The sequence below is a fragment of the Amphibalanus amphitrite genome, unplaced genomic scaffold (genome assembly GCF_019059575.1).
Source record: "Amphibalanus amphitrite isolate SeventyFive unplaced genomic scaffold, NRLGWU_Aamphi_draft 001835F_arrow, whole genome shotgun sequence".
Classification (NCBI taxonomy): Eukaryota; Metazoa; Arthropoda; class Thecostraca; order Balanomorpha; family Balanidae; genus Amphibalanus; species Amphibalanus amphitrite.
Genome location: NW_024883328.1, coordinates 60,777 through 85,453, shown reverse-complemented (window position 1 = coordinate 85,453; position 24,677 = coordinate 60,777). Strand labels below are relative to the sequence as shown.

The window sequence follows — 24,677 nt, the reverse complement described above, 5'->3', positions numbered from 1 at the left end:
TGTGTCGTCCCACCGCTGTATGATGGCGTTAGCGGTAGTTGGGGCTGCGTGTGATATGTTTCAGTGCCCAGTCCGCTTCACAGTCCAACCCAGTGGAGCCCGATCCAGTTCATTCCAGTACACTCCGCTTCAGTCCAGTCCGGCGCAGTCCTGAGGGAGCGGCGGACCAGACTGCCGTGCCAAATTACCCTGTTGGTGGGACTGCTGACCCTACTCCCCAGGCCCTGTCCCATCACGTCCCTCCAAACATTCCCGTCCCATTGTCCCACCCCCAATCCCATCCCCACCAAATCAGACCATTCCCCGTCCCATTACCGTCTTATCGTCCCATTCTCGTCCCATCGTGTCGTCCTGTCCTCTCACGGAGTGGCGCGTCACACCCCAGTCACCACACGCTGATTGCTGGGGTTCGGGTCTGATATGTGTATTGATCGAACACAAAGGGATCACTAGGACTGAAACCCCATCATCGGCCAACATATAACAAACAGGTGATACAGTCTGTCATATTGTGTGATACCGCGGGGGCGAGATTGTAATACTATGATTGTTGCCATCAGGCGTTTGTTACCAACATTTGTTACCGACGTTGTGTCTTTGGGGAAATTGTAATGTATAGTCGACTACAGAATGATGTTCCACTTTTCGCAGGCAATTATTTGCCTGGAGTGGTAGGCTGTGCCGCATCACACGGGCTGAGTTCATAAATTATAGCTTTGTCCCAACGCTCACAATTGACACGCTGAATTGCGTGATAAACGGCACAACTTAGCGCTCCGGTCAACTGATAGCTTCTGAGGAGTGGAACATCATTCTGTAGTCGACTATACGGGCTACCGCCCGTCGCTCACGACTCGCGCTCACCAGGACGGCGGGGCATCTCGGCCCCACAGCAGAGTGTCCGCCAGTCCGCTCCTGGGTGCCGCCCGAGGGCTCAGCAATGATAGATATGTGCCTCAACACGGGGTGGGTGTACTAACGACACGGCACATCTAACGACGGATCAGCTGCCGCCGGCCCCACCTCGCACCCATTAGCTCTGGTTGGATCTGATCACAGACGGCTGACTGGACCGGCGGGCGTGCACAGATCACACGGCAATCACTACTAAGTAACACACGCACACACACACACACACACGGCGCATCAGTGGGTACAAACAAACAGCGCAGACCCGGGCAGCGCTCCACATGGCTGTGATATGGGACAGGGCGGGGCTATACTCGGCCGGACCGCAGTAAGGGACTGGGTAGCTGCGCCGCCTGGGTGAAGGACAGCTCACCGCCTGGGTGAGGGACAGCTCCCCGCCCGGTCAGGGGCAGCTCACCGCTCCCCGCCTGGGTCGGCGGCAGGTTGGAGTCGCGCCAGTCAGCGGCGCCGCACCCCGTCCCCGCCCGGTCCGCCGGCCGGAGCCGAGTCAGCAGAGTCGGCAGAGTCGGCCGGACACGGCTGCTCGTCAGCGGCGTCCTCCGGGCCGGAGTCGCCGTCACCGCCGGCCGCGTCTGGGGCAGGGGGCGGCGTCAGGAGCACTGAGACACGGGGAGTACCTCCAGACTGGAGCACACGATAATTAGAGCACTGAGACACAACATCTATAGAACACAGCATCGTAAGAACAAAACATCTTTAGAACACAGTTTCTTTGGAACACAACTGACAAGTGAACAGAGGCCCGACTTTTCTGAAGAGTACAGGGAGGTTGGTCGGCGACTGATGGTCTCCACTACTGGGTTATCATCCTAAACAAATAACAACCGACTGTTGCATCCACAGGGCACCCCTCCTCCCTCATTGGGCTGGACTCCCACCGCTCAGCCGCTCCTGACCCCACTGACCGTCCTGCTGCTGCAGCTCTGCCTCCTGCTCCTGAGTCTGCTCTCCCTCCGGCGCCTCCTGCTCTCCCTCCGGCGCCTCCTGCTCTGCCCCGGTGTCCGGCTCGGCCGGTATCTCTCTGACGGGCGCCGTCAGCTGGTGGACGGCCACGGCCAGGACGGCGGCGGCCGCCAGCCAGCCGGCCCGGTATACGTTCAGCAGACCGAACAGGTAGACGGCCACGGCGGCCGTGTGCACCACAGCGGCCACAGCGCGGTAACCGGCCCTAGGAGCATACAGACCATAGTCAGACCACAGACCACAGCGGCCACCGCTCGGTAACCGGCCCTAGGAGCATACAGACAACAGTCAGAGACCAGACCACAGACCAGAGACCCAGAGACCACAGCGGCCACCGCCCGGTAACCAGCTCTGTGAACGTACAGACCACGGTCAGACCAGACCACAGACCAGAGACCACAGCGGCCACCGCCCGGTAACCAGCTCTGTGAACGTACAGACCACGGTCAGACCAGACCACAGACCAGAGACCACAGCGGCCACCGACCGGTAACCGGCTCTGTGAACGTACAGACCACGGTCAGACCAGACCACAGCGGCCACCGCCCGGTAACCGGCCCTAGGAGCATACAGACCACGGTCAGAGACCAGACCACAGACCACAGCGGCCACAGCGCGGTACCCGGCTCTGTGAACGTACAGACCACGGTCAGACCACAGACCACAGCGGCCAGAGCACGGTCACGTAGGGACCAGTCACAGTCTCACAGTCCACAGACCACATACAACACAACAGACCATACATAGACTACAGAACACAGACCAGGGTCAGAGACCAGAGACAAGACCCAGAGATCATAGAGGCCACAGACCACGGCTTCCGTTTTGACCACAGTGGCCACAACGCTGTGTACCAGCACTGTAAACAGACTTAGACTGCAGTACAGTAATCATTACATGGCAACAGATCGGCCAGAAATTACACAGTAAGTTAACGGATTAGAATTAGTGATCAATGATCAGCTTCCTATCAGCCCACCTCCCCAGTTTCATCCCCAGGTGGAGCTATCTCCCCCCCCCCCATCCTCCATCCATTACTCACAGGTCGAGACGGGGCGCTGCGTCTCGCCAGAGGACTGCCCCGCTGTTACAGAGCACCAGCGCCGCCACCAGACTGGGATCCTCCGGCAGCTGGGTGCTCTCACTGCAGACAGGCGTCAGGTCAGGTCACACAGGGGTTACAGAGCACCAGCGCCGCCGCCAGACTGGGGTCCTCCGGCAGCTGGGTGCTCTCACTGCAGAACGGGGGTCAGGTCAGGTCACACAGGGGTTACAGAGCACCAGCGCCGCCACCAGACTGGGATCCTCCGGCAGCTGGGTGCTCTCACTGCAGAACGGGGGTCAGGTCAGGTCACACAGGGGTTACAGAGCACCAGCGCCGCCACCAGACTGGGATCCTCCGGCAGCTGGGAGCTCTCACTGCAGAACGGGGGTCAGGTCAGGTCACACAGGGGTTACAGAGCACCAGCGCCGCCACCAGACTGGGATCCTCCGGCAGCTGGGTGCTCTCACTGCAGACAGGCGTCAGGTCAGGTCACACAGGGGTTACAGAGCACCAGCGCCGCCACCAGACTGGGATCCTCCGGCAGCTGGGTGCTCTCACTGCAGAACGGGGGTCAGGTCAGGTCACACAGGGGTTACAGAGCACCAGCGCCGCCGCCAGACTGGGGTCCTCCGGCAGCTGGGTGCTCTCACTGCAGAACGGGGGTCAGGTCAGGTCACACAGGGGTTACAGAGCACCAGCGCCGCCACCAGACTGGGATCCTCCGGCAGCTGGGAGCTCTCACTGCAGAACGGGGGTCAGGTCAGGTCACACAGGGGTTACAGAGCACCAGCGCCGCCGCCAGACTGGGGTCCTCCGGCAGCTGGGTGCTCTCACTGCAGAACGGGGGTCAGGTCAGGTCACACAGGGGTTACAGAGCACCAGCGCCGCCACCAGACTGGGATCCTCCGGCAGCTGGGTGCTCTCACTGCAGACAGGCGTCAGGTCAGGTCACACAGGGGTTACAGAGCACCAGCGCCGCCACCAGACTGGGATCCTCCGGCAGCTGGGTGCTCTCACTGCAGAACGGGGGTCAGGTCAGGTCACACAGGGGTTACAGAGCACCAGCGCCGCCACCAGACTGGGATCCTCCGGCAGCTGGGTGCTCTCACTGCAGAACGGGGGTCAGGTCAGGTCACACAGGGGTTACAGAGCACCAGCGCCGCCGCCAGACTGGGGTCCTCCGGCAGCTGGGTGCTCTCACTGCAGAACGGGGGTCAGGTCAGGTCACACAGGGGTTACAGAGCACCAGCGCCGCCGCCAGACTGGGGTCCTCCGGCAGCTGGGTGCTCTCACTGCAGAACGGGGGTCAGGTCAGGTCACACAGGGGTTACAGAGCACCAGCGCCGCCACCAGACTGGGATCCTCCGGCAGCTGGGTGCTCTCACTGCAGACAGGCGTCAGGTCAGGTCACACAGGGGTTACAGAGCACCAGCGCCGCCACCAGACTGGGATCCTCCGGCAGCTGGGTGCTCTCACTGCAGACAGGCGTCAGGTCAGGTCACACAGGGGTTACAGAGCACCAGCGCCGCCACCAGACTGGGATCCTCCGGCAGCTGGGTGCTCTCACTGCAGAACGGGGGTCAGGTCAGGTCACACAGGGGTTACAGAGCACCAGCGCCGCCGCCAGACTGGGGTCCTCCGGCAGCTGGGTGCTCTCACTGCAGAACGGGGGTCAGGTCAGGTCACACAGGGGTTACAGAGCACCAGCGCCGCCACCAGACTGGGATCCTCCGGCAGCTGGGAGCTCTCACTGCAGAACGGGGGTCAGGTCAGGTCACACAGGGGTTACAGAGCACCAGCGCCGCCGCCAGACTGGGGTCCTCCGGCAGCTGGGTGCTCTCACTGCAGAACGGGGGTCAGGTCAGGGGTCAGGGAAGTGCTGTGTCATCAGTAAAGGTACAGTCCGATACCGAACGCACATCATCAGACCTAAATCGTCATTCTTCTCCCACTCTGTAATTGCAATCCGCGTGAAATCGACTGGCACCAGATGAAGTCTCCCCTGAGCAGTAACAGCTGAGACACAGTACACTGACCACTTGACCAGCCTGTTCCAGTGCAGCCCGCCCCGCGCCCTGGCGTTCCCGAGTTCACAACACGGCCCGTGAGTGGCACACCGGCAGACTCACTCCATCCATCACCCGGCCGTCCGCGTATGACACCGGTGGATGCCGCGGCACATTCCACCGGCTCCCCACTGACCTACGCAGTGCGCGCCCTGGACCAGAGGAGCAGGCAGTGTCCCCTCCCCCGCATACACAGCCCGCCGGCCGGTCACTACTGACCTGCGCGTCCTGGACCAGACGAGCAGGCAGGGCAGGTGGAACAGGGTGACCCAGAGCCAGACCAGAGCCAGCGTCACCGACGTGTACGCCTTGAGCGCCGCCGGCCGGCCGCCGCCCGATAGAACCTCCTCGTAACTCTGGAACACCTGTCCGTCACAGAGACAACACAGCACTGTCACCGCCGGGTAACACCTATCGTAACTCTGGAACACCTGTCCGTAACAGACACACAACACAGGGCACTGTCACCGCCGGGTAACACCTAAATAGCAATCTCTATGACACTCCATCCTGACCCCTGTGACCTGAGCTGACCTTGACCCCTGTGCCCTGAGCTGACCTTGACGCAGGTGACGATCAGTCCGAGTCCGAGGGCGATCTCTCCGCAGGAGGAGAGCGCCAGCGCGGAGAGAGCCACCGAGAGGATGACCGGGAACCGGGCGGCGCCGGCAACGGCCACCTCGGCCACCGCCTCGGAGCCGCCCACCGCGCGGGACACCAGTCTGTCAGAGAGGGGACATCAGTCTGTCAGACAGGGGTACGGTACTGTCACACCTTGGCCACCGCCTCGGAGCCGCCCACCGCGCGGGACACCAGTCTGTCAGAGAGGGGACATCAGTCTGTCAGACAGGGGTACGGTACAGTCACATCTCGGCCACCGCCTCGGAGCCGCCCACCGCGCGGGACACCAGTCTGGGAGGGAAGAAACGCAGCAAAAAGTCAGTACACCAGCTTCAAAAACAACAGAAAGTGTAAAAGGAAAGTGTAAAGGAACTGTAAAGCGTCCGTCTGAGCGAAGAGACACGGTTTAACAGCTAGAATGACCAAACCGCACTCTGAATCAGCGACACCGGTTTGCTGAATAACTGAACTTTTGGTGACACCGGTCACACGGTCGGAATACACCGTCAGGAACACAAGCGTCACAGACACCCGGCACGGAGACGGTCATCTGCCCGCTCCAGGCTGCGGTGCTCCGACCACCATTCCGGAGAGCCGGGTGGGCAGCCACCTCACACGTGATCAGTACGCCATGCTGCAATCCCTCCCCACCACACGAATTGAGTGCTACGCGATACAACGGTACAAAGCAGGACAGGGAGCCTGAATACAAAGCAGGACGACCTGAATTGGCAAGCACACGTGGATGATATAGTAAAAAAAGCATCGAAGGCCCTGTACATGATTTACATTTTGAAGAAATATACAACATCAAAGGACCAGCTGGTAAAAACATACACTACGTACATTCGTCCATTGCTGGAATACTGTGCGCCTCTTTTTCATGCAGGGTTAACAGCCAAGCAAGCAAGCCAACTTGAAAAGGTTCAAAAACGAGCACTTAAATTGATCGGCGGACATGACCTATCATATAAACGGCTTCTTGAGACACTGAAGCTGGAGTCACTGGCAGACAGAAGCGAGAAGTTATGTCTAAAACTGGCGAAGCAAATGCTACACTCTGCTAACCATAGAAGCCTATTCCCACCTGAAAGAGGAGCAATATCTGGTAGGGAAACAAGAAATTCCCAAACGCTGGAAAACTTCCGCTGCAGCGCCAGATTGCGCAACTCAAGCGTACCACACATGACCTCGTTGATTAATAGGGACATGGCGATCTAAACAAGATGCTCCTTACCACACGTGCATACCCATTGAAACCGTGTTTAGCTGTGTTTGTCGCAGCGACCGCTGCGGTGACCGGGAGAGACTGCTGTCTGCTGTCCCAGCGCGGGCGGCATTTTCCCGCTGGGACTATGTGTACCTGCACTTACCTGACAACGGCTCCTTTATTCACGTTCTTAAACGCCACACGTGCATGGCGTAATACGAGCTATATGAGCTCCTGAGCTCGAAGCCGTATAGTGTTTGTACATCAATAAACCGTATCTCTCTCTCTCTCTCTCTCTCTCTCTCTCCCAGGGAGGCGTTAAAATTGTGAGGACGCCTGCACGCTAAATGCAGCTGCGATGTAAAAAATATAACACGAGGAAACAAAAAGAAGAAAGCCAAACTGGTAATTTGGTAACTAGGGAGCCACACCGTTAGCAACTCGGCAGATAAACCACAGCACACGTTAGTAACTCAGGAATTGGGCCACAGCACACGTAACGCTAAATATCTGGGAGACAAACCACAGCTGACCCGTCAGTTAGTGTTTGATCAGTGTCACAGCACACGGTGTCAGTAGAGGGACCAGCCAGAGGGTCCGTTCACACCCCACGCAGTCCACTGAGCGGGCTCCCCGGCCCGGCGCTGGTCCGCCGGCCGGAGCTGTTAGTCACGGGGCGTCTACTCTAGCTCGGCGCCGGATACACTCCACTGCCGGGTCTCTCCGTAAGCAGCACCTGACGGCCAGCTTGGCGGCGTAGCGCACAATGCGCGACCGACTCTGGAGACGCGGCAGGAACGGCAGCCACCGGGCCAGCGAACCGCCGCCGGCGCCGCCATCCGAGTCGTCATCGTCGTCATCACTGGACGGGCGGCGTCAGCGGGATAGTCAGCTGACTTAGTGACGTCAGCGAGATAGTCAGCTGGCTTAGTGACGTCAGCGGGATAGTCAGCTGAGTTAGTGACGTCAACGTCAGCTGACTCAGTAACATCAGCGGCACGGTCAGCTGACTTAGTGACGTCATTCAGCGGCACGGTCAGCTGACTTAGTGACGTCAGTCAGAGGGACAGTCAGCTGACTTAGTGACGTCAGTCAGCGGGACCGTCAGCTGACTTAGTGACATCAGTCAGAGAGACAGTCAGCTGACCAGGTGATGACAGAAGGTAAAGGACGGCGATCGAATGTCCTTTGAACGCAGATACCTATGTCAGCAATATTCGAAGACAAGAGGGCGATAAAAAGGATGGCACTGGATTCATGAATGATACCTGCATGTACAGATAACACGAGGTTCCGGCTAAAAGAACTGTCAGTGATACCTTATCCATAACACAACATCCCAGAGCCAAGTAGCGTAAGAACCAGAACTATTTATCACTATTACTAGGATAGTGATTCGGACACTGCTCCAAATGCACAGCGCATTACACCCGGGCGCGTTCAGATATGCCTTTAGCCATGAGAGTGGCAGCTGTAACGTATCGCCTGCCGTCACATTACCGGTCCCTCCCCCCTGTACCCCTGTACCCCGCATGGTCCGTGTTCCGTTCGTCTCTGCCCTACCTGCCGGTGACGCGGTGCACCAGTCCACCGACGAAGGCCACGGCCGCCCATCCGACCAGTGACAGCAGCCACACCACCGCCCACGACACAAAGTACAGCAGGAAGGGCAGAACGGAGCAGCTGAGACCGCGGGCGGCCAGCTGCGGCAGGTCGGCCGGCGGCAGGCGAGACGACAGGAACGACCAGCTGGGGGAGGCAGGACCGTCAGATACTGACAGATACAGATACAGGCACAGATACAGATACAGATCTCTGCAGCTGACGGGGTGTCATATCCGCTAACCTCCACACAGGTTAGACCTCAGTCAGTCCTATTGCATGGATTGTGTATTTCAGTCTGACCCCAACTAATACTGCATTTTTTTCTTAGTGAGCTGCAGCTGAACTCTTACTCAATTCATTTTCAAAAGAAAACCCGCCGCTCCTAGCGAAACTGAGATGACCCGCGCTGGTCCAGCGGTGACCGGTAGGTACTGACCCAGCGGTGACCGGTACTGACCCAGCGGTGACCGGTAGGTACTGACCCAGCGGTGACCGGTAGGTACTGACCCAGCGGTGACCGGTAGGTACTGACCCAGCGGTGACCGGCAGGTACTGACCCAGCGGTGACCGGTAGGTACTGACCCAGCGGTGACCGGTACTGACCCAGCGGTGACCGGTAGGTACTGACCCAGCGGTGACCGGTAGGTACTGACCCAGCGGTGACCGGCAGGTACTGACCCAGCGGTGACCGGTAGGTACTGACCCAGCGGTGACCGGTAGGTACTGGCCCAGCGGTGACCGGCAGGTACTGACCCAGCGGTGACCGGTAGGTACTGACCCAGCGGTGACCCGCGCTGACCCAGCGGTGACCCGCGCTGACCCAGCGGTGACCCGCGCTGACCCAGCGGTGACCGGTAGGTACTGACCCGAGTAGCGAGGTCAGCAGCTGAGACGGCATCACCAGTTTGAGCGGCGTCAGCCGGAGTAGCGCGCCGTGCGTGGTGAGCGTCTGTCCGGCGTCTGCGGCGCGCAGCTGCTCGGCCAGCGTGACCAGCGTCACCGACAGCACGGCCGGCACGAGCAGCGCGCCGAAATAGCGCGCCATCTGGCCCCACAGCTCCGGGAACGAGCTCTGCAGGCTGGCAGAGAGAGGGGACGGGTCAGACAGAGAGAGGACGAGCAGCGCGCCGAAATAGCGCGCCATCTGGCCCCACAGCTCCGGGAACGAGCTCTGCAGGCTGGCAGAGAGAGGGGGACGGGTCAGACAGAGAGGACGGAGCAGCGCGCCGAAATAGCGCGCCATCTGGCCCCACAGCTCCGGGAACGAGTTCTGCAGGCTGGCAGAGAGAGGGGACGGGTCAGACAGAGAGAGGACGGAGCAGCGCGCCGAAATAGCGCGCCATCTGGCCCCACAGCTCCGGGAACGAGCTCTGCAGGCTGGCAGAGAGAGGGGACGGGTCAGACAGAGAGAGGACGGAGCAGCGCGCCGAAATAGCGCGCCATCTGGCCCCACAGCTCCGGGAACGAGCTCTGCAGGCTGGCAGAGAGAGGGAGGGGGGGGGGGGGGAGACGGACGGAAAGTGGTCAACGAGGAGTTAATTATTCAGAATGTCCATGATCATGTCATCAATGTTTTCAAAGACTTGACCATTTATTGTCAGCTCGATTGTTTCGGACCATCAATGTCTTTTTAGTTTCATTCGGTAGGACAAACACCCTGAATGTAACTATTGGTCATGCTTCCAGCCGATGATGAAACAGCATTCCAGCTCAACGTGGTGTCGACATAGGGACGGAGGGCGCTGCTAGTTTCAAGAGCAGCTGGAGTGGTTCAGCATGCACAGGGGTCCTCCCGCAGTGTTGAGTAGCGCGTCCTCACCTGATTGAGTAGCGACAGGTGGGATCCAGGTGGGCCGTCACGTACGGCAGGACGTCCGCGCTCAGGTTCACCGGCCGGGGAAACTGCAGCTTGGCCGCCACACTGGCTACTGTAGTACCGCTGCAAAATATATACGCACGGGTTTATTAATAATGACGGTATGATAGCGGCAAGTTAGGTGAAAATAACGTGATATTCGACACCGCCATCAGCTCACCATAAATGTCTCAACGGCATGCACCAAAACGACTGCCAGAATTATCATGCAAAAACAAAGCCAATATGTCAGTTCCAAAGTGCCAAGTGTTTCATGTTTAGCTATGTAACAATGCGAGGGTTTTATCGCTGTCTTCTCCTGCTCCTTCCTCTCACAGCCTATGTAGACAGTAAACACGTCCCCTCGCGGAACGCATACCGGACCCGGGCGCCGTGTCGTACCTACCTGGTCAGTACGTGCTGGGTCTGCTGGCCCCACGGCACGTGGAACGAGAGACCCGACTGGCTGCTGAGACCGCAGGCGGCCGTGGGACGGAGGTACAGACGCACCGCCTGCCACGGCTCCGTCAGGGACTGGGGGCAGAGGTCACCAGAGGTCACCACAGGTCACCAGAGGTCAGGTATAGACGCACCGCCTGCCACGGCTCCGTCCGAGACTGGGAACAGAGGTCACCACAGGTCACCAGAGGTCAGGTACAGACGCACCGCCTGCCACGGCTCCGTCAGAGACTGGGGACAGAGGTCATCAGAGGTCATCACAGGTCACCAGAGGTCAGTACAGGTCACCACAAGTCAGAGACATACGCACCGCCTGCCGCGGGTCCGTCAGAGACTGGGGGCAGGGGTCATCAGAGGTCATCACAGGTCATCACAGGTCATCACAGGTCAGAGACATACGCACCGCCTGCCACGGCTCCGTCAGAGACTGGGGACAGGGGTCATCAGAGGTCATCACAGGTCACAAGAGGTCACCAGTGGTCACTAGAGGTCAGGTACAGACGCACCGCCTGCCACGGCTCCGTCAGAGACTGGGGACAGAGGTCATCAGAGGTCACCACAGGTCACAAGAGGTCACCAGTGGTCACTAGAGGTCAGGTACAGACGCACCGCCTGCCACGGCTCCGTCAGAGACTGGGGACAGAGGTCATCAGAGGTCATCACAGGTCACAAGAGGTCACCAGTGGTCACTAGAGGTCAGGTACAGACGCACCGCCTGCCACGGCTCCGTCAGAGACTGGGGACAGAGGTCATCAGAGGTCATCAGAGGTCACAAGAGGTCAACAAAGGCCACCAGAGGTCAGTACAGGTCACCACAGGTCAGGTACAGACGCACCGCTTGCCACGGCTCCGTCAGGGACTGGGGACAGGGGTCATCAGGGGTCATCACAGGTCACCAGTGGTCACCAGAGATGAATACAAGTCACCAGAGGTCAGAGACATACGCACCGCCTGCCGCGGGTCCGTCAGGGACTGGGGACGGACGTTAGCGAATGTGTCAGCGACAGGGCACAAAGCAAGTGAATAATCAATAAGCCCTCACCTAGTACAGCATCTAGATATTATAACGCAACAGCTGATCAGCTGCATATGCCGACTAGCGAGTGTGCAAGCTTCACGAAGGGACGAAAAGCCCCGACTGGCCCCGACCTACACCGAGTGCGCACTGGCCTGCCTTAGGCCATCAGAATGGTCAGGGCAGTTTTTTTTTTGTCAGCGTATGACCCACCCTCAGCGACACGTTGTAGCTGACCTGACCCCCTCTGACCCACCTTCAGCGAGACGTTGTAGCTGAGTGCGCCCGCCTGGGTCTCGGCCAGCAGCTGCTGCTGACTGAAGAAGGCGCGAAACGAGCTGAACGCGGGAACGTCGGCCGTCAGCTGACGGTCGCTGTGGCGACTGACGTCACAGTCCACCGTCACCTGACGGCGGGGGGGGGGGGCTGCCGTCAGCTGACGTCACAGTCCACCGTCACCTGACGGAGGGGGGGGGGGGCTAACGTCAGCTGCCGTCACCTGACGGAAGGGGTGGGGGGGGGGGCTACCGTCAGCTGACGTCACAGCCCACTGTCACCTGACGGAGGGGGGGGGGGAGGGGGGCTGCCGTCAGCTGACGTCACAGTCCACCGTCACCTGACGGAGGGGGGCAGGGGGGGCTGCAGTCAGCTGACGTCACAGTCCACCGTCACCTGACGGGGGGGGGGGCTGCCCGCAGCTGACGTCAGTCCACCGTCACTTGACGGCGGAGACTGACGTCAGAATCAGTACAGTGGGTCAGAAGACAATGACCGTCAGTACAGCGGGTTAGAAGACGACAGAAAGGAGCTCAGGAGACTGACCACCAGAGCTCTGCCGCCAGTACAGAGGGTCAGGAGATGACTGACCAGAAGACCGGTCAGGAGCTCAGGAGAGTCAGCGCAGCAGATAAGTATCACTCGATAGCTGGCGCCTAGCAGTACTTCAAAACCAGCGGAGACAAGATAACATAAAAATTAACGACACATATGACAAAATTGACCGTTTTGATTATGTCTTTTATAACCAAGCTCACCTTACTGTTTCACTTCGTACAGGATATCCGACCAGGACCGAGCAGACTCAGGGTCCCTGAGTGCCGACTCCGCCGGCTGGCGTACTGTGACGTCACGCTGACGTCACCCGGACCGGACGGGAGTAGGATCGGCGGCTGCAGGACGAGGCCCGGACGGGAGTCGGGTGGAGCGGTCCGGACCACCAACGGCGCATCAGCCGCTGGAAGAGTCGACCACACGGACAGGACGCCGGTTATTGCAACAGATATCAGGGTCGAGTGACAGAAAGGACTGGGTTATTGGGGCAATCAATGGTACAGGTTTTATGGTTCGTTTGTAGCACATCTAATAAAAAGTAGCCCAGACAGACAGTCCGACGGAAAGAAATCGGGAGAGGAAGGAAAAGGAGCTGCACTGATCGGCTGAGCGAGGTGTGAAACATGCCACCCCGTGACTGCCCAGGGTATAGTCTCTCCCCTCCCGGCAAGAACATGGTGATATTCCCACTGATCTTTCCTCTCCCAAGAACCTGGTGACCTCCACTGACCTGGTGCCCCCCCCCCCACTGACCTGGTGACCCCCCACTGACCTGATGACCCCCCACTGACCTGATGACCTCGCCCCCACTGACCTGTTCTGCGGCGGGCCGCACGATCACCACCACGTGTGTGTAGCCCCGCTGGTGGAGCCGCTCCAGGTCCAGAGAGACGGAGCGACGGCGGCCCTGGAGGGACGGCACCTGCTCCGCCAGCCGGCTCAGGTTGTCACCCTCCTCACTGACATCAGAGCACAGGGAATGGTGTCAGAGTCAGGACAGTAGCACCTGCTCCACCAGCCGGCTCAGGTTGTCACCCTCCTCACTGACATCAGAGCACAGGGAATTGTGTCAGAGTCAGGACAGTAGCACCTGCTCCGCCAGCCGGCTCAGGTTGTCACCCTCCTCACTGACATCAGAGCACAGGGAATGGTGTCAATGACAGTGACATTGACACTGACACAGGCTACAGGATCAGTGACACTGACAAGTATACGCCTTCGATGTTCATATTGTAAACCCCGACACTGATATCAAATAGGACATCGGTGTCAGGACGTGCGACAGCCTGTCACATTCTCTGGAGTCTATTTCCCCTCCCTCCCTCCCTCCCGTCGCTCTTAAAAACTCATCACGTCTCAAACTCACTCCCTCCCTCCTCTCCCCTCCCCCGCCACTCACCACATCCTGACTCCCTTATCCACCTTGCTGGCCACACAGGCCACCAGCCAGTCGCGGCTGGGCAGGTTCACCGTGCTGATTGTGGCGCGCTGGTATAGCGGGTTGTTCATCAGGCCGATCATCAGGTATGTGGGACGGCCAGACTCGCCGCGCGCTGCCGGGAGCGCACGGGGCGGGGGTCACGGTCAGAATAAAATGGCGAACGTCATCACATACTGATACCTTACAATGGTCGATACTTTGTGTTTGTGCGATATCAAAGACAGTTAGGATAAATGATAACAATAACTGCGTCAAATGTTTATTAAAATACACAAAGCTTTCGGTATGTATGTAAATACCTTTATCCTAATGGTCGATACGATACGTAATTGGTCGATATTAAAAAAGATCAACCGCAATATTTATCTGATTTAACAATACAATTGAAATAAGATTTACTTGCATCAGTCATACATGAAGTCTTATGGACACTGATAACAATCGGGACTCGAGTGCAAATACAAAGATAGCACGACTCGCCCTACAATATCTGGGAACCGAGTTGCCGTTAGTGAGCTTCCAATCGTGGCGGATTGCGTCGCGCTCGACCCCAGACACAGTTCAAAGCAGGGCAGACGGTTTAAACGCAAGAATTTCTAAAAAGTCAGCGGTATGCTAGGGTTCCGCACCCGTTACTCGTACAAGCGACAGTAGTCGTTGAGGAGAGGTAATAGCCACACATAATCCCTCTGCGATTCCTCTCGTCCAGTTGTAACTGATAGCAGAGCAGCACTATCTTACTACTCAAATAATAAGCAGACGTCAAACACTGAACTCACACAGCAAGAGGTAAATCACGCATAATTCTATCAAAGAAAGGAAAAACGAGCGGGTTTAGACAGAATCGATGGGGATAGGCGCCTCAGAATGCAGAGTCCGTGTTATGGTCAGTTTAGCACTCAGCGGTATCAGTGCGGGTTACTGTCTAACTACAGGTATCACCAGTCACACACAGATGTCGCCACCTGCGCCGTGGTTCTCGGGCCACGCGGTAGGTGGCGCCAGCGGCACTCCAATGCGGCGGGAGGGCTCTGAGCTGGCGGCCGACCACCGGCCCGTCGGCGGGGGAGGCCACCGGTCTCTGCCGGACCCGGACCGGTCTCCGCCGGACCAGAACCGGTCTCCGCCGGACCAGGGCCGGTCCCTGCCGGACCAGGACCGCGGGCGGCGGCCCTCCGGCCTCCAGGGGCGAGTCGGAGTCGGAGTCGGAGTCGGACCCGGCGGGCGGGTCGGAGCCGGCGGTAGGACCGCCTCTTCACCGTCCATACAGAACCACGTGTGATCGGGGTGTGGGGTCGTGATAAGACGGTAACAACACAGCTTGGGGGGAGTGAAACGAGACAAAAGGCGAGAAGTAGAAGACTAACAACGAGTTTATCAACGCACCGTAGAGTGAGCCCACGCACACCTCACCAATCGGGAACAAGAACAAAAACAAAACAGAGGGAAAGGAATATTTACCATCCGCATTTACCTGTGTGTGTGTACACAGATGTAATGTCAATGTCAGATCGACGAATATAGTGAGCTTGGACCCTGAAAATGAGTGTTTTACGATGAGTGCAAATCTGATAAAGTGTCGGCATAAGTCCCGGGTCTTTACCTGCGGTGTAGCTCCACTGTCGGAGGGCATACTGTTTCCATTCGCCGGCCGGGGGGTCTACTGTCAATCTGTCTGCCCCCCCCCCCCCCTTCCCCCCGGGTCCGTACCTGCCGTGTAGCTCCACTGTCGTAGGGCGAACTGTTTCCACTCGCCGGCCGGGTCCAGCGGGACAGTGGCCGGGTGGAAGGCGTTCCGGTAGTGCTTTCCGTGGGTACGCTGTCGGAGCACAGACACAGTGTGTTCTCATTCAGCTCTGTATGTTCACTCAGTATCGATAACAGTTACCACTCACAGTCATGGCAGAGACGGAGACAGACTGATAGAAACAGACAGTCAGCAGACGACAGCTCCTGGGCCGGCAGACAGTGAAATGTTCACAGCCTGCTATCCTTCCTAGGTCCACTGCATCCCACCGTTCCGGGGCACTGGGCCAGCCACCATTCCACCAACACAGCCGAACTGGTGTCGGAGCACCACCCTCTCACCTGCACCAACTGGTGTCGGAGCACCACCCTCTCACCTGCACAAAGTGGTGCCGGAGGACTGCGCGCGCGGCGGCCGGGTCGGTGGTGATCTGGCGGGTGTCGGCGCTCACCAGGTCGAACAGGGCGCGCGCCAGCACCAGCACCAGCTGGCGGCACCAGACGATGCACTGGTGGTCGGCCGACGCCCACACGCCCGGAACGGAGACCGTCTGGAAGGGACGGCGGTACTGGGTCAGGGGGCTGGAGCAGCTGGGCGAGATGGGCAGCGAGCACACTTCTGAAACAACCATGTGAGGGCACGTACTTCTATAGAGCCTTGGCACGTACGAAGGTTCGATCAGGCCGGCTAAAACGATGTCAGTGGCACATACTATAACGTGGCTAGTGGGGTTTCAGGGCCCTCTTTCATGACACTCTGTTAGCCGCTACTAGCGCGTTTCGGGGGCAGCTGACGTCATAGATTGTGGTCGTACGTATGATGTCGTGTGACTTAGGCCAAATCACGGCTCTTCTCAGCTTTACAGTAGTGTGAAGTTCAACTGCTAAACTCCTGGCGTCACTCAATATTAAAGGTAGTGTGCCACCTTTGAAAGATTTCCCATTTTATTTTTCCTAGGATAAGAGGCTTCTGTTTTTACCTAATATCGCAAAAAAAAAATCAAAAATGGGCCTGGAATAGTGCCTTTTTCGCCTAAAAGTTTATCGGTTTTTCGATATGTATAACAACTGTAGTGGGCTGATCTGCAAACAGGCGTCGGCAACAATCGCGAATGCGGCGCACATGTGACAATAAGCAAAGGTCATTATAGAGTTACGACGTACGGGAATGAGTTATCAGCTGTCTAATCGTAGACAACACAGTGTCGAGCCTTAAACTGTAAGCCTGTATTGGTATTGTTTCTTTTATTTGGCTGTCGAACATTATTTATGGTTTGAAATATGATTTTATGTAAAATAATTGATATGAAAAAGCCGTCTCTTAAGTTATGACCCCATTTCACCACACGCAAGTGGCAGAAATGACAATGATCAGCTGACGCATTTTTTTTTTTGGCCGAAGTCAGAGCGCGCGGCCCGAAGCTCCACCACCGCACCACAAAGTATGAGCAGAAGCCGCGCCCAAAGCCAGGGCCCCGGTAACGTGAGGTAGCGGAGTCGGGGCAGCGTGCGCTGACCCAAGCCGGGGCCGCAGCTTTGGGCGCGGTCTACCGCATCCCCGCGGGCAGCCCCGGGCTATCACATGACACCGGGAGGACGCGCGGCCCCGGCTTGGGTCAGCGCACGCTGCCCCGACTCGGCTACCTCACGTTACCGGGGCCCTGGCTTTGGGCGCGGTCTACCGCACCACCTAACAGGCGTGTTCGAAACCGCAGATGATGATGAACGGGTTTATCGAAACTTGATTGGATGAGCATATCGGTAATAGCGATTTCAGTGTGTGCATTTATTGTTCATAGTGGTGTGAAATGTGGTTGGGGTACGACCGACAACCCGTCGGGGCGAATATCGCACTGGGGTACTCAAAATGTGAAGAATTTAAGACGTTTCCATGAGTTTTGAAGGTATGGATAAGTTCTAAAAATCCGGTTCTCCTTATCTGGGCCATTAACTCCGTACGGTCCAGGAAAGCTGGCACACTACCTTTAAAGCGCCAGAGAAGGTAAAAATACGCGAAGGATCATTGACCTTTTCTTCGAACAAGTAAAATCAAAGCCAAAAGTTATATTTAATACGGCGAGCTTTCGGCTACAAGCCTTTGTCAAACCGATAAAATAACAATATACAAAATTCATGTACACATGCAACACTCTTGAACTGAAAGTTTAAGCTGCCGTTGTCGATATTCGTGCCTATTTCTGGAACAAACTTACCACTCCGCTAAAACACAAGGACACATAGTCATATACACGGACGGACAATGGACATGTGATAAAGACATATGCACTTAACACTTTACAAATCATTTGAAGCCGGACTTCCGACCTTACCTACTCTGAATTTGCATAAAAACTCCTCATCACCGTATGGAAGAGACAAAAACCGTCCTTGCTCTTCTTCTCAGCTATACAATCAGCACATTTTTGTCGTCCTCCACGCCTGACCTCTTCTTAAAGCCTTTCAGTTCAGCTTCAATATTTGTCATATTGTCGTCGCTGGTAACAGTAAGCCGCGTGTCTAGAAATGGCACACCAGACTGTCCCCCAGAATGTTCTAAGGTGAATCGTAGGGTAGGGTGCTGTTCAGATGGGCCACAAACTCGATAAGTGACTGCTGACCATACGTCCAAATCCCCGAGGAAAAGGTACAGCCCACCGCTAAAGTAATGTAGGGTTTTACCAATCTCAACGGTTAGCTTTGACTGGCGATTGTTTAATGCGGAGTGATCGAAAAGAAGATGTCAATAGCTAAAGTTGCAGCTGCAAGGGTAACGATATGTATAAGCTACATTCAAAGTTTCATTGTAGTCTGGCTAATCATTCCTAAGCTTCAGAAGCAGAACATACCCATGGCTGAAACCCCACATTACTTCTGCTGTGGACTGTACATGATCCCTCACGTAGGGTGAAGTCGTATAAGAGTACGCACTTAGTGGATATAGATTAATAATTATATATTTCTGCATATTCGATTTAACCCTCGCCGGACCTATTGGTTTTCTACATACGCGCCGGCCGAGGGGGGGGGGGGGGGCGGGTACGACCCCCCCTCGCCGTTTCGCCCCTGGTGGAGCTAGCGTGTCGCGGAAAAAACGAGCGTGTGCGCCGTTACGAGACGCAGAGATTGGTACCCGATTTTAAGGTCCTAGGTCAACCGGTGACCTCTGAGGTCAGGTCAAGTGCCCCAAGGTACGGTTCAGTTTTTGGTGAATAACTTCGCAAAAAACGGCCGCAGCGCCGCGATTTTGGCAGCATCGTGTTCGCCTCGCTCAGGCGCGTCGAATGATATACTTTTTGTTCGGGTCAGGTCAACTTGGGGTGTTGACCTCAGGTCAAGGTCAGGTCAGCACCCTAAGGTCACGAAGTTGGTCGAAAGGGGTCATGTCGCATATCATTCGATTTGGCAGGTCTTCCTGAGTCCATTGGTGGCTTCCCCGACTCGCTAGCTCAATTTGATCAAGAGTTATTGACGAAAAACTAATATGACCTTGATGACGTCATGACGTCACGCAAGGTCAACATTGCAAAAGTGACGCATCTAACCTTGCAAGGAGTGCATCAAATCACGATTCTGTGTGATTGAGATGGTGGGAGATCGTTCCCGGCGCCAGAATAGCAGTTTGAATTTTTCCCCATTGACTTATAATGGTGAGGTCACGAAAATGACCTGACCTCATATGACCTTTAGGAAAAATCCGAGATATACAAGTTGTGGGACTCATAATGGATACTAGATCCTGCAAGTTTCATTTCCCTGTGACATCTCCTCTGGCAGTGAGGGCGTTGCGAAGTTGCGACATCTGAAGACCGTGCAGAGGTTCACTTATGACGTCATAGGTCAGTGACCTGACCTGACCCAAAAATGCAGTTGGTGTCAAAAGATGCGGCTTGGATCAAAGGTCAGGTATGCCAAGTTTCAGCTCTCTATCGCCAGCGTGTTCGGAGCTATCGCGAAAAAACCCTATGGGGGGGCGGCACCCGCCCCCCCCCTCGGCCGGCGAGGGTTAATGTATAATTCTGCGTACTCTTACCCTCCTGAACAGTGCGTCCTCTTACCGTACATGCAATTCGCGCACAAAACAATCCCGAAACGTTGTGCAAAACTTCGCAAACAGAATATTGCACTGTACAGTATTTCCCCAGATAACCTCACAAGTTTCCCACAACAATCACGGAAATGTACCTCATCTCAACTGCCAAGTATCAAAATTATTGTACCGTATCATAATAATATCATAACGCTCGAAAATAATATTCATCGCCTTAAACTCAACAGCGTCGCCGCTCAACGCCCACGTTCCGTTGGTGACATGCACGCACTGGCGGCTTCATGTCACTTCATGAACTCGACAAACCCGCGTTGCTAAGCAACCGAAACAGCTGATGCGTACTCTTATCGCCCGCGTACTCTTACCCGCCCTTACCCTATTCATACTTGCTATTTTCCTCGCAAAAGCACCTACAACGATTAATATTTTAGAGCGTCCCAGTTTGTTAGTGTCCCCATGGAACCCGAATGCGCCACATGTGCCAACAGCGTGCGGTGAAACAGGATCTGTGGAATGGACCACTGCTGTGACATTTATGGCATTTCATTCACGTCTGCAAATGTGATGTCGCAGGTGGTAATTAGCCCACTGCCGCAGGTCGTAATTCACTCACCACGGCTGTGATATCAGAGGTCGTAATTCACTCAAGACTGTGAGGTCAGAGCTCGTGATTCGCTCAATGTCGTAGGACGCAACTCACTCACTGTCGGAGGTAGTAACACACTCACCACGGCTTCTAGTGATTGGTACCCGTCAAATGCTTCGTGGTCTGCCCCCCGTCACGCTCCACGTCGAAGGCGCGCGCATTGTCGAGTCGGAGACAGCCAAAAACCTAGGAGTGATTTTCGACAGATACCTGTCTTTCGAGCCGCATGTTGATGAGCTTGTCAATCGTAATGGTCTGCTGATTGGTCTGCGTCACGCCAAGCATAGACTGCCGGGCGATGTCATGCCCACTGTCATCAACGGATTAGTGCTCTCCATCATTCGATACTGTATTCCCGTCTATGGCAGCGCTCCAAAGCAGGCCATGCATCGCATTCAGAAGGTTATGAATTTCTGTGCCCGAGTTTTATCTGGACGCAGAAAACACGATCACATCAGTGACGTGCTCTCACAGTTAGGCTGGCTTTCCGCTCACAACCTATGTATGTACCGCTGTATCTGCTTGCTGCGTCAAGCACTGGTCATTGGCGAGCCAGCCACAATCGCCCAGTCGATCACGACCACCAGCCAGGTCCACGACAGGAGCACACGTGCCAGTTATCGGCAACAGTTGCGACCGCCGGTGATCAGAACAGAAACTGGCCGGCGGCAGTTTATGTACAGGACTGTCTCCGCGTACAATGCGCTGCCCCAGTCTGTTCGTGGGGGGTCCAAAAGACGGCTGAAAGAATACTTGGTACAATCACAGGGATGATAGATCGACCGAATGTTTGAACATCATGTGTGTCAATGGAGTGCATAGTTATTGTGATGTGATTTTGTTCCCACTCATCCATGTTAACATTTTATATCTGTACTTGTTCTCATGAAAAGCCACACTAGTGGATGAGACGCGATGTCAATACAATACAATACAATACGATGTCGGCGGTCGTAGCTCACTCACCACGGCTGTGATGTCGGCGATCGTAACACACTCACCACGGCTGTGATGTCGGCGGTCGTAACTCACTCACCACGGCTGTGATGTGGTCGTAACTCACTCACCACGGCTGTGATGTCGGAGGTCGTAACTCACTCACCACGGCTGTGATGTCGGAGGTCGTAACTCACTCACCACGGCTGTGATGTCGGCGGTCGTAACTCACTCACCACGGCTGTGATGTGGTCGTAACACACTCACCACGGCTGTGATGTGGTCGTAACACACTCACCACGGCTGTGATGTGGTCGTAACACACTCACCACGGCTGTGATGTGGTCGTAACACACTCACCACGGCTGTGATGTGGTCGTAACACACTCACCACGGCTGTGATGTGGTCGTAACACACTCACCACGGCTGTGATGTGGTCGTAACACACTCACCACGGCTGTGATGTGGTCGTAACACACTCACCACGGCTGTGATGTGGTCGTAACACACTCACCACGGCTGTGATGTGGTCGTAACACACTCACCACGGCTGTGATGTGGTCGTAACTCACTCACCACGGCTGTGATGTCGGCGGTCGTAACACACTCACCACGGCTGTGATGTCGGAGCTGGGGTGCTGCGTCTGGTGTGGTCGAATCTGGACGTCCCTGTCTCCCCCGGACAGCGAGACCACGGTCACGGCCGAGAGGGTGGTGTTGCGCCGCGCTGCCCAGAACGACTCCACCCAGCCGTAGTAGCGCACCATCGCCAGGTCTGACAGCAGAGACACGGACGGTGATGTTGTGGTCAGAGATGGGCCATGGTGGTAATTGTTCAGGCAGCGAGCGTTCGTATTCATATTGGTGGGATCCGACCACACTATTTGCTATTGCCGCCCGCCCCTCCCACTCCCAAGTGAGCGACTCAAAGTAAAATGTTATGCCCCTTCCGTCAGCCAACTGTAGTTTAAGTGATGCTCTACCTGATGTGCAGTTGGATGGACTTTGCTCAGGCGGTGTCAGGTTGCCGCCCGGGCCTAGCTGTGTCCGGGCGGGCGGTGAGTCAGTGGGCGAGATGGACCGACGGTGTGCCGGGTGGTAAAGTATAGTAACGACTGCACTAACCGACTCTGAGCGGCGGCTCGGCGATGGGCGCCGCCAGCAGGAGGAGCACATTGACAGAGGCGGGGTCAAACCCGGGCAGCGCGAACAGGCCGCGAGCCACCACACCGCCCTGGGGACAGAGAGGGGCGGTCAGGTGGTACCGACGACACGAACAGGCCGCGGGCCACCACACCGCCCTGTGGGCACACAGAGGGGCGGTCAGGTGGTACCGACAACACGAACAGACCGTGGACTACTGCCCACCACAACCACACCGCCCGGGAAACATACAGGGGAGCGGTCAGACGATCTAAAATATAAATGGAGAGAGTCTTGTGACGAGACGATGCATCGGCACACGGAGATGCGGGGCGATGTGGCGACACGAAGCAATATGCGGAGAGTGCCGAGAGGGAGTGCCGAGGTTTCGCTAAGAGCGAGTGTAAAGGGTAAAACGAGACGGAACAATCTCCATACCACAGCCCCACCCAGACAGATCACATTCCAATCGATCTGCCGTATCCGCTCGCCTCTCACCATGGAGTGTCCGACCAGGGCCACGGAGGCGGGCGGCGGCCCGGCGGCCCTGCCGTACAGCCGCAGCACGGCCCGCACGCAGGCGGCCACAAAGCGGGTCTGTTCGGCCAGCAGCCGGCCGTGGACGGCGCCCAGGTCCTCCGCCAGGTCCACGGTGAACACGTTGAGCGGGGTGCGCAGACGAGAGTCGACCGCCTGACGGTACGCCACCGACGCCAGCGAGCGCGCTGCGGGAGGCCAGAGGTTAGTGATGTCAGTGGGGAGGGCAGAGGCCAGAGGAGGTCACTGGGAGGTCAGTGGGGGAGTGGGTCGATGGTGAGGTCAGAGGTGAGTTCAGTCAGAGGTGAGGTCAGTCAGAGGAGCGGTCAGGTCAGTGGTGAGGTCAGGTCAGTGGTGAGATTAGTCAGAGGTGAGGTGAGAGGCCAGGTCAGTGGAGAGGTCTCAGTGGTGAGGTTAGTGGATATGAATGATAGCAGAATGGTCATGAGTGTGTGAACACATTTTCATCAGAAGCAATGCTTCAATGTCAGCTAAGAAAGCCTCACAGAAGACAAAAACAGACAGACACAGACCCTGCTTGTAAGATCCTCCATTGCCAGGAATGAAGAGAACTGGCACACCATTGAATTTGCCATCTCGTAGCTGCTCAGTGTAGACTCCCTCGCCATAAGCATACAGCTTGTAGCGAGGATACTTCTGGGAGATGTTCTGAGGCAGCTGAATTCTCTGAAAAAAAACAATAGGACAATTCAAACACTGCAACTATATACCTACCCAGGAATTGTAATACGAACACAGCTACCATAATGCCCAGTATCATGTTTCTAAGAGCAAGATGAACTACGCGTAATCCTCCATTAAATCACAACCATATCCTGACCAGCATTTGATCATGTGTTGCATGAGAATGAGGCACTGAGCAAGTTCAGATGGAAAAATATCATGGATTAGTTCCACTGCAAAAGTACCTTCAGTCAAGGCAATCATAGATGACATGTGGTTGCTGTTGATGGCTTATAGGTCCAAGATAGCCTTGCAGCCTGTGCGTCTAAAGGAAACATGGTGTAGAAAATATTTCAACCTTATTTAAACCTTCAAAAATTTCAACTTAAAGAAAAGTAACTTACCACGAATTGTGGGTATTCATACATGTATGTCAACGCACAACCGTTTTCTTCAAAACCGGTGAGATAATCATATATCCCGTAAACAAAGCAAACAAACAAGATAATTGAAATGTAAATGGGAACTGCTGATGGCTTATTTGAGTCAGCCATCGTGAAAGAAAATATTAGGACAGCATGGGCAGAAAATTATTTCCAAAAGCCCGTCGTAAGCCGGGCATAAGTCACCTATGCAACTGCACAGTCATCTTCCGTCAGTCAGCACCAGTCAGCACTCATCAGCCGGCTTCCAGTAGAAAATGTTCTATCTGTCCAACAGCAGAATCAGCGTTGACAAAGCGTCTATTTTGCTGTTTCGGTCTACTTACGTTTATTAAAAATTAATCATTTTTAACACGAGCAAATTGACATTTTATTCATTTAAACTGTATTTCAACGAACTTTTAGTATAAAATGGTAATATAAACTGACCCAATTACTTCAATCCATGCTTT

General features: G+C 55.9%; 1 protein-coding gene across 3 annotated transcripts; it reads right to left on the bottom strand.

The window, feature by feature from the left end:
* Nucleotides 1-399: 399 nt before the first annotated feature.
* LOC122375417 (GPI inositol-deacylase-like) lies at nucleotides 400-24,456 on the bottom strand. 3 transcript variants are annotated; one of them, XR_006255389.1, is made up of 20 exons: nucleotides 24,187-24,456; nucleotides 23,632-23,785; nucleotides 23,060-23,286; nucleotides 22,544-22,652; nucleotides 22,030-22,193; nucleotides 16,165-16,338; nucleotides 15,752-15,860; nucleotides 14,000-14,153; nucleotides 13,415-13,559; nucleotides 12,026-12,175; nucleotides 10,702-10,829; nucleotides 10,260-10,379; nucleotides 9,307-9,519; nucleotides 8,399-8,584; nucleotides 5,564-5,726; nucleotides 5,224-5,369; nucleotides 2,936-3,037; nucleotides 1,836-2,098; nucleotides 829-1,502; nucleotides 400-615 (listed from the first exon to the last, which is right to left on the bottom strand). XR_006255389.1 is itself a non-coding variant. In XM_043354791.1 (19 exons), the coding sequence occupies exons 1-19, from the start codon at nucleotides 24,334-24,336 to the stop codon at nucleotides 1,369-1,371; spliced, it is 2,991 nt and encodes a 996-aa protein (XP_043210726.1). In that variant the 5' UTR covers nucleotides 24,337-24,442; the 3' UTR covers nucleotides 400-1,368. The 3 variants fall into 3 exon arrangements, 2 of the variants coding, with proteins under 2 accessions (XP_043210726.1, XP_043210727.1); XM_043354791.1 differs by having other exon boundaries at nucleotides 400-1,502; nucleotides 24,187-24,442; XM_043354792.1 differs by lacking the exons at nucleotides 400-615; nucleotides 829-1,502; nucleotides 1,836-2,098; nucleotides 2,936-3,037 and adding an exon at nucleotides 4,433-4,780 and having other exon boundaries at nucleotides 24,187-24,442.
* Between the last annotated feature and the right edge of the window lie 221 nt (nucleotides 24,457-24,677).

Bases quoted from the DNA above. Each gene is read 5' to 3' on its own strand.
- LOC122375417 (XM_043354791.1), bottom strand. From the start codon at position 24,336: ATGGCTGACTCAAATAAGCCATCAGCAGTTCCCATTTACATTTCAATT. The intron at 23,287-23,631 runs GTCTGTGTCTGT...GGCCTCCCGCAG, and splicing joins TGGAGGATCTTACAAGCAGG to CGCGCTCGCTGGCGTCGGTG. The intron at 3,038-5,223 runs GTCAGTAGTGAC...GCCTGTCTGCAG, and splicing joins GTCTGGTCCAGGACGCGCAG to TGAGAGCACCCAGCTGCCGG.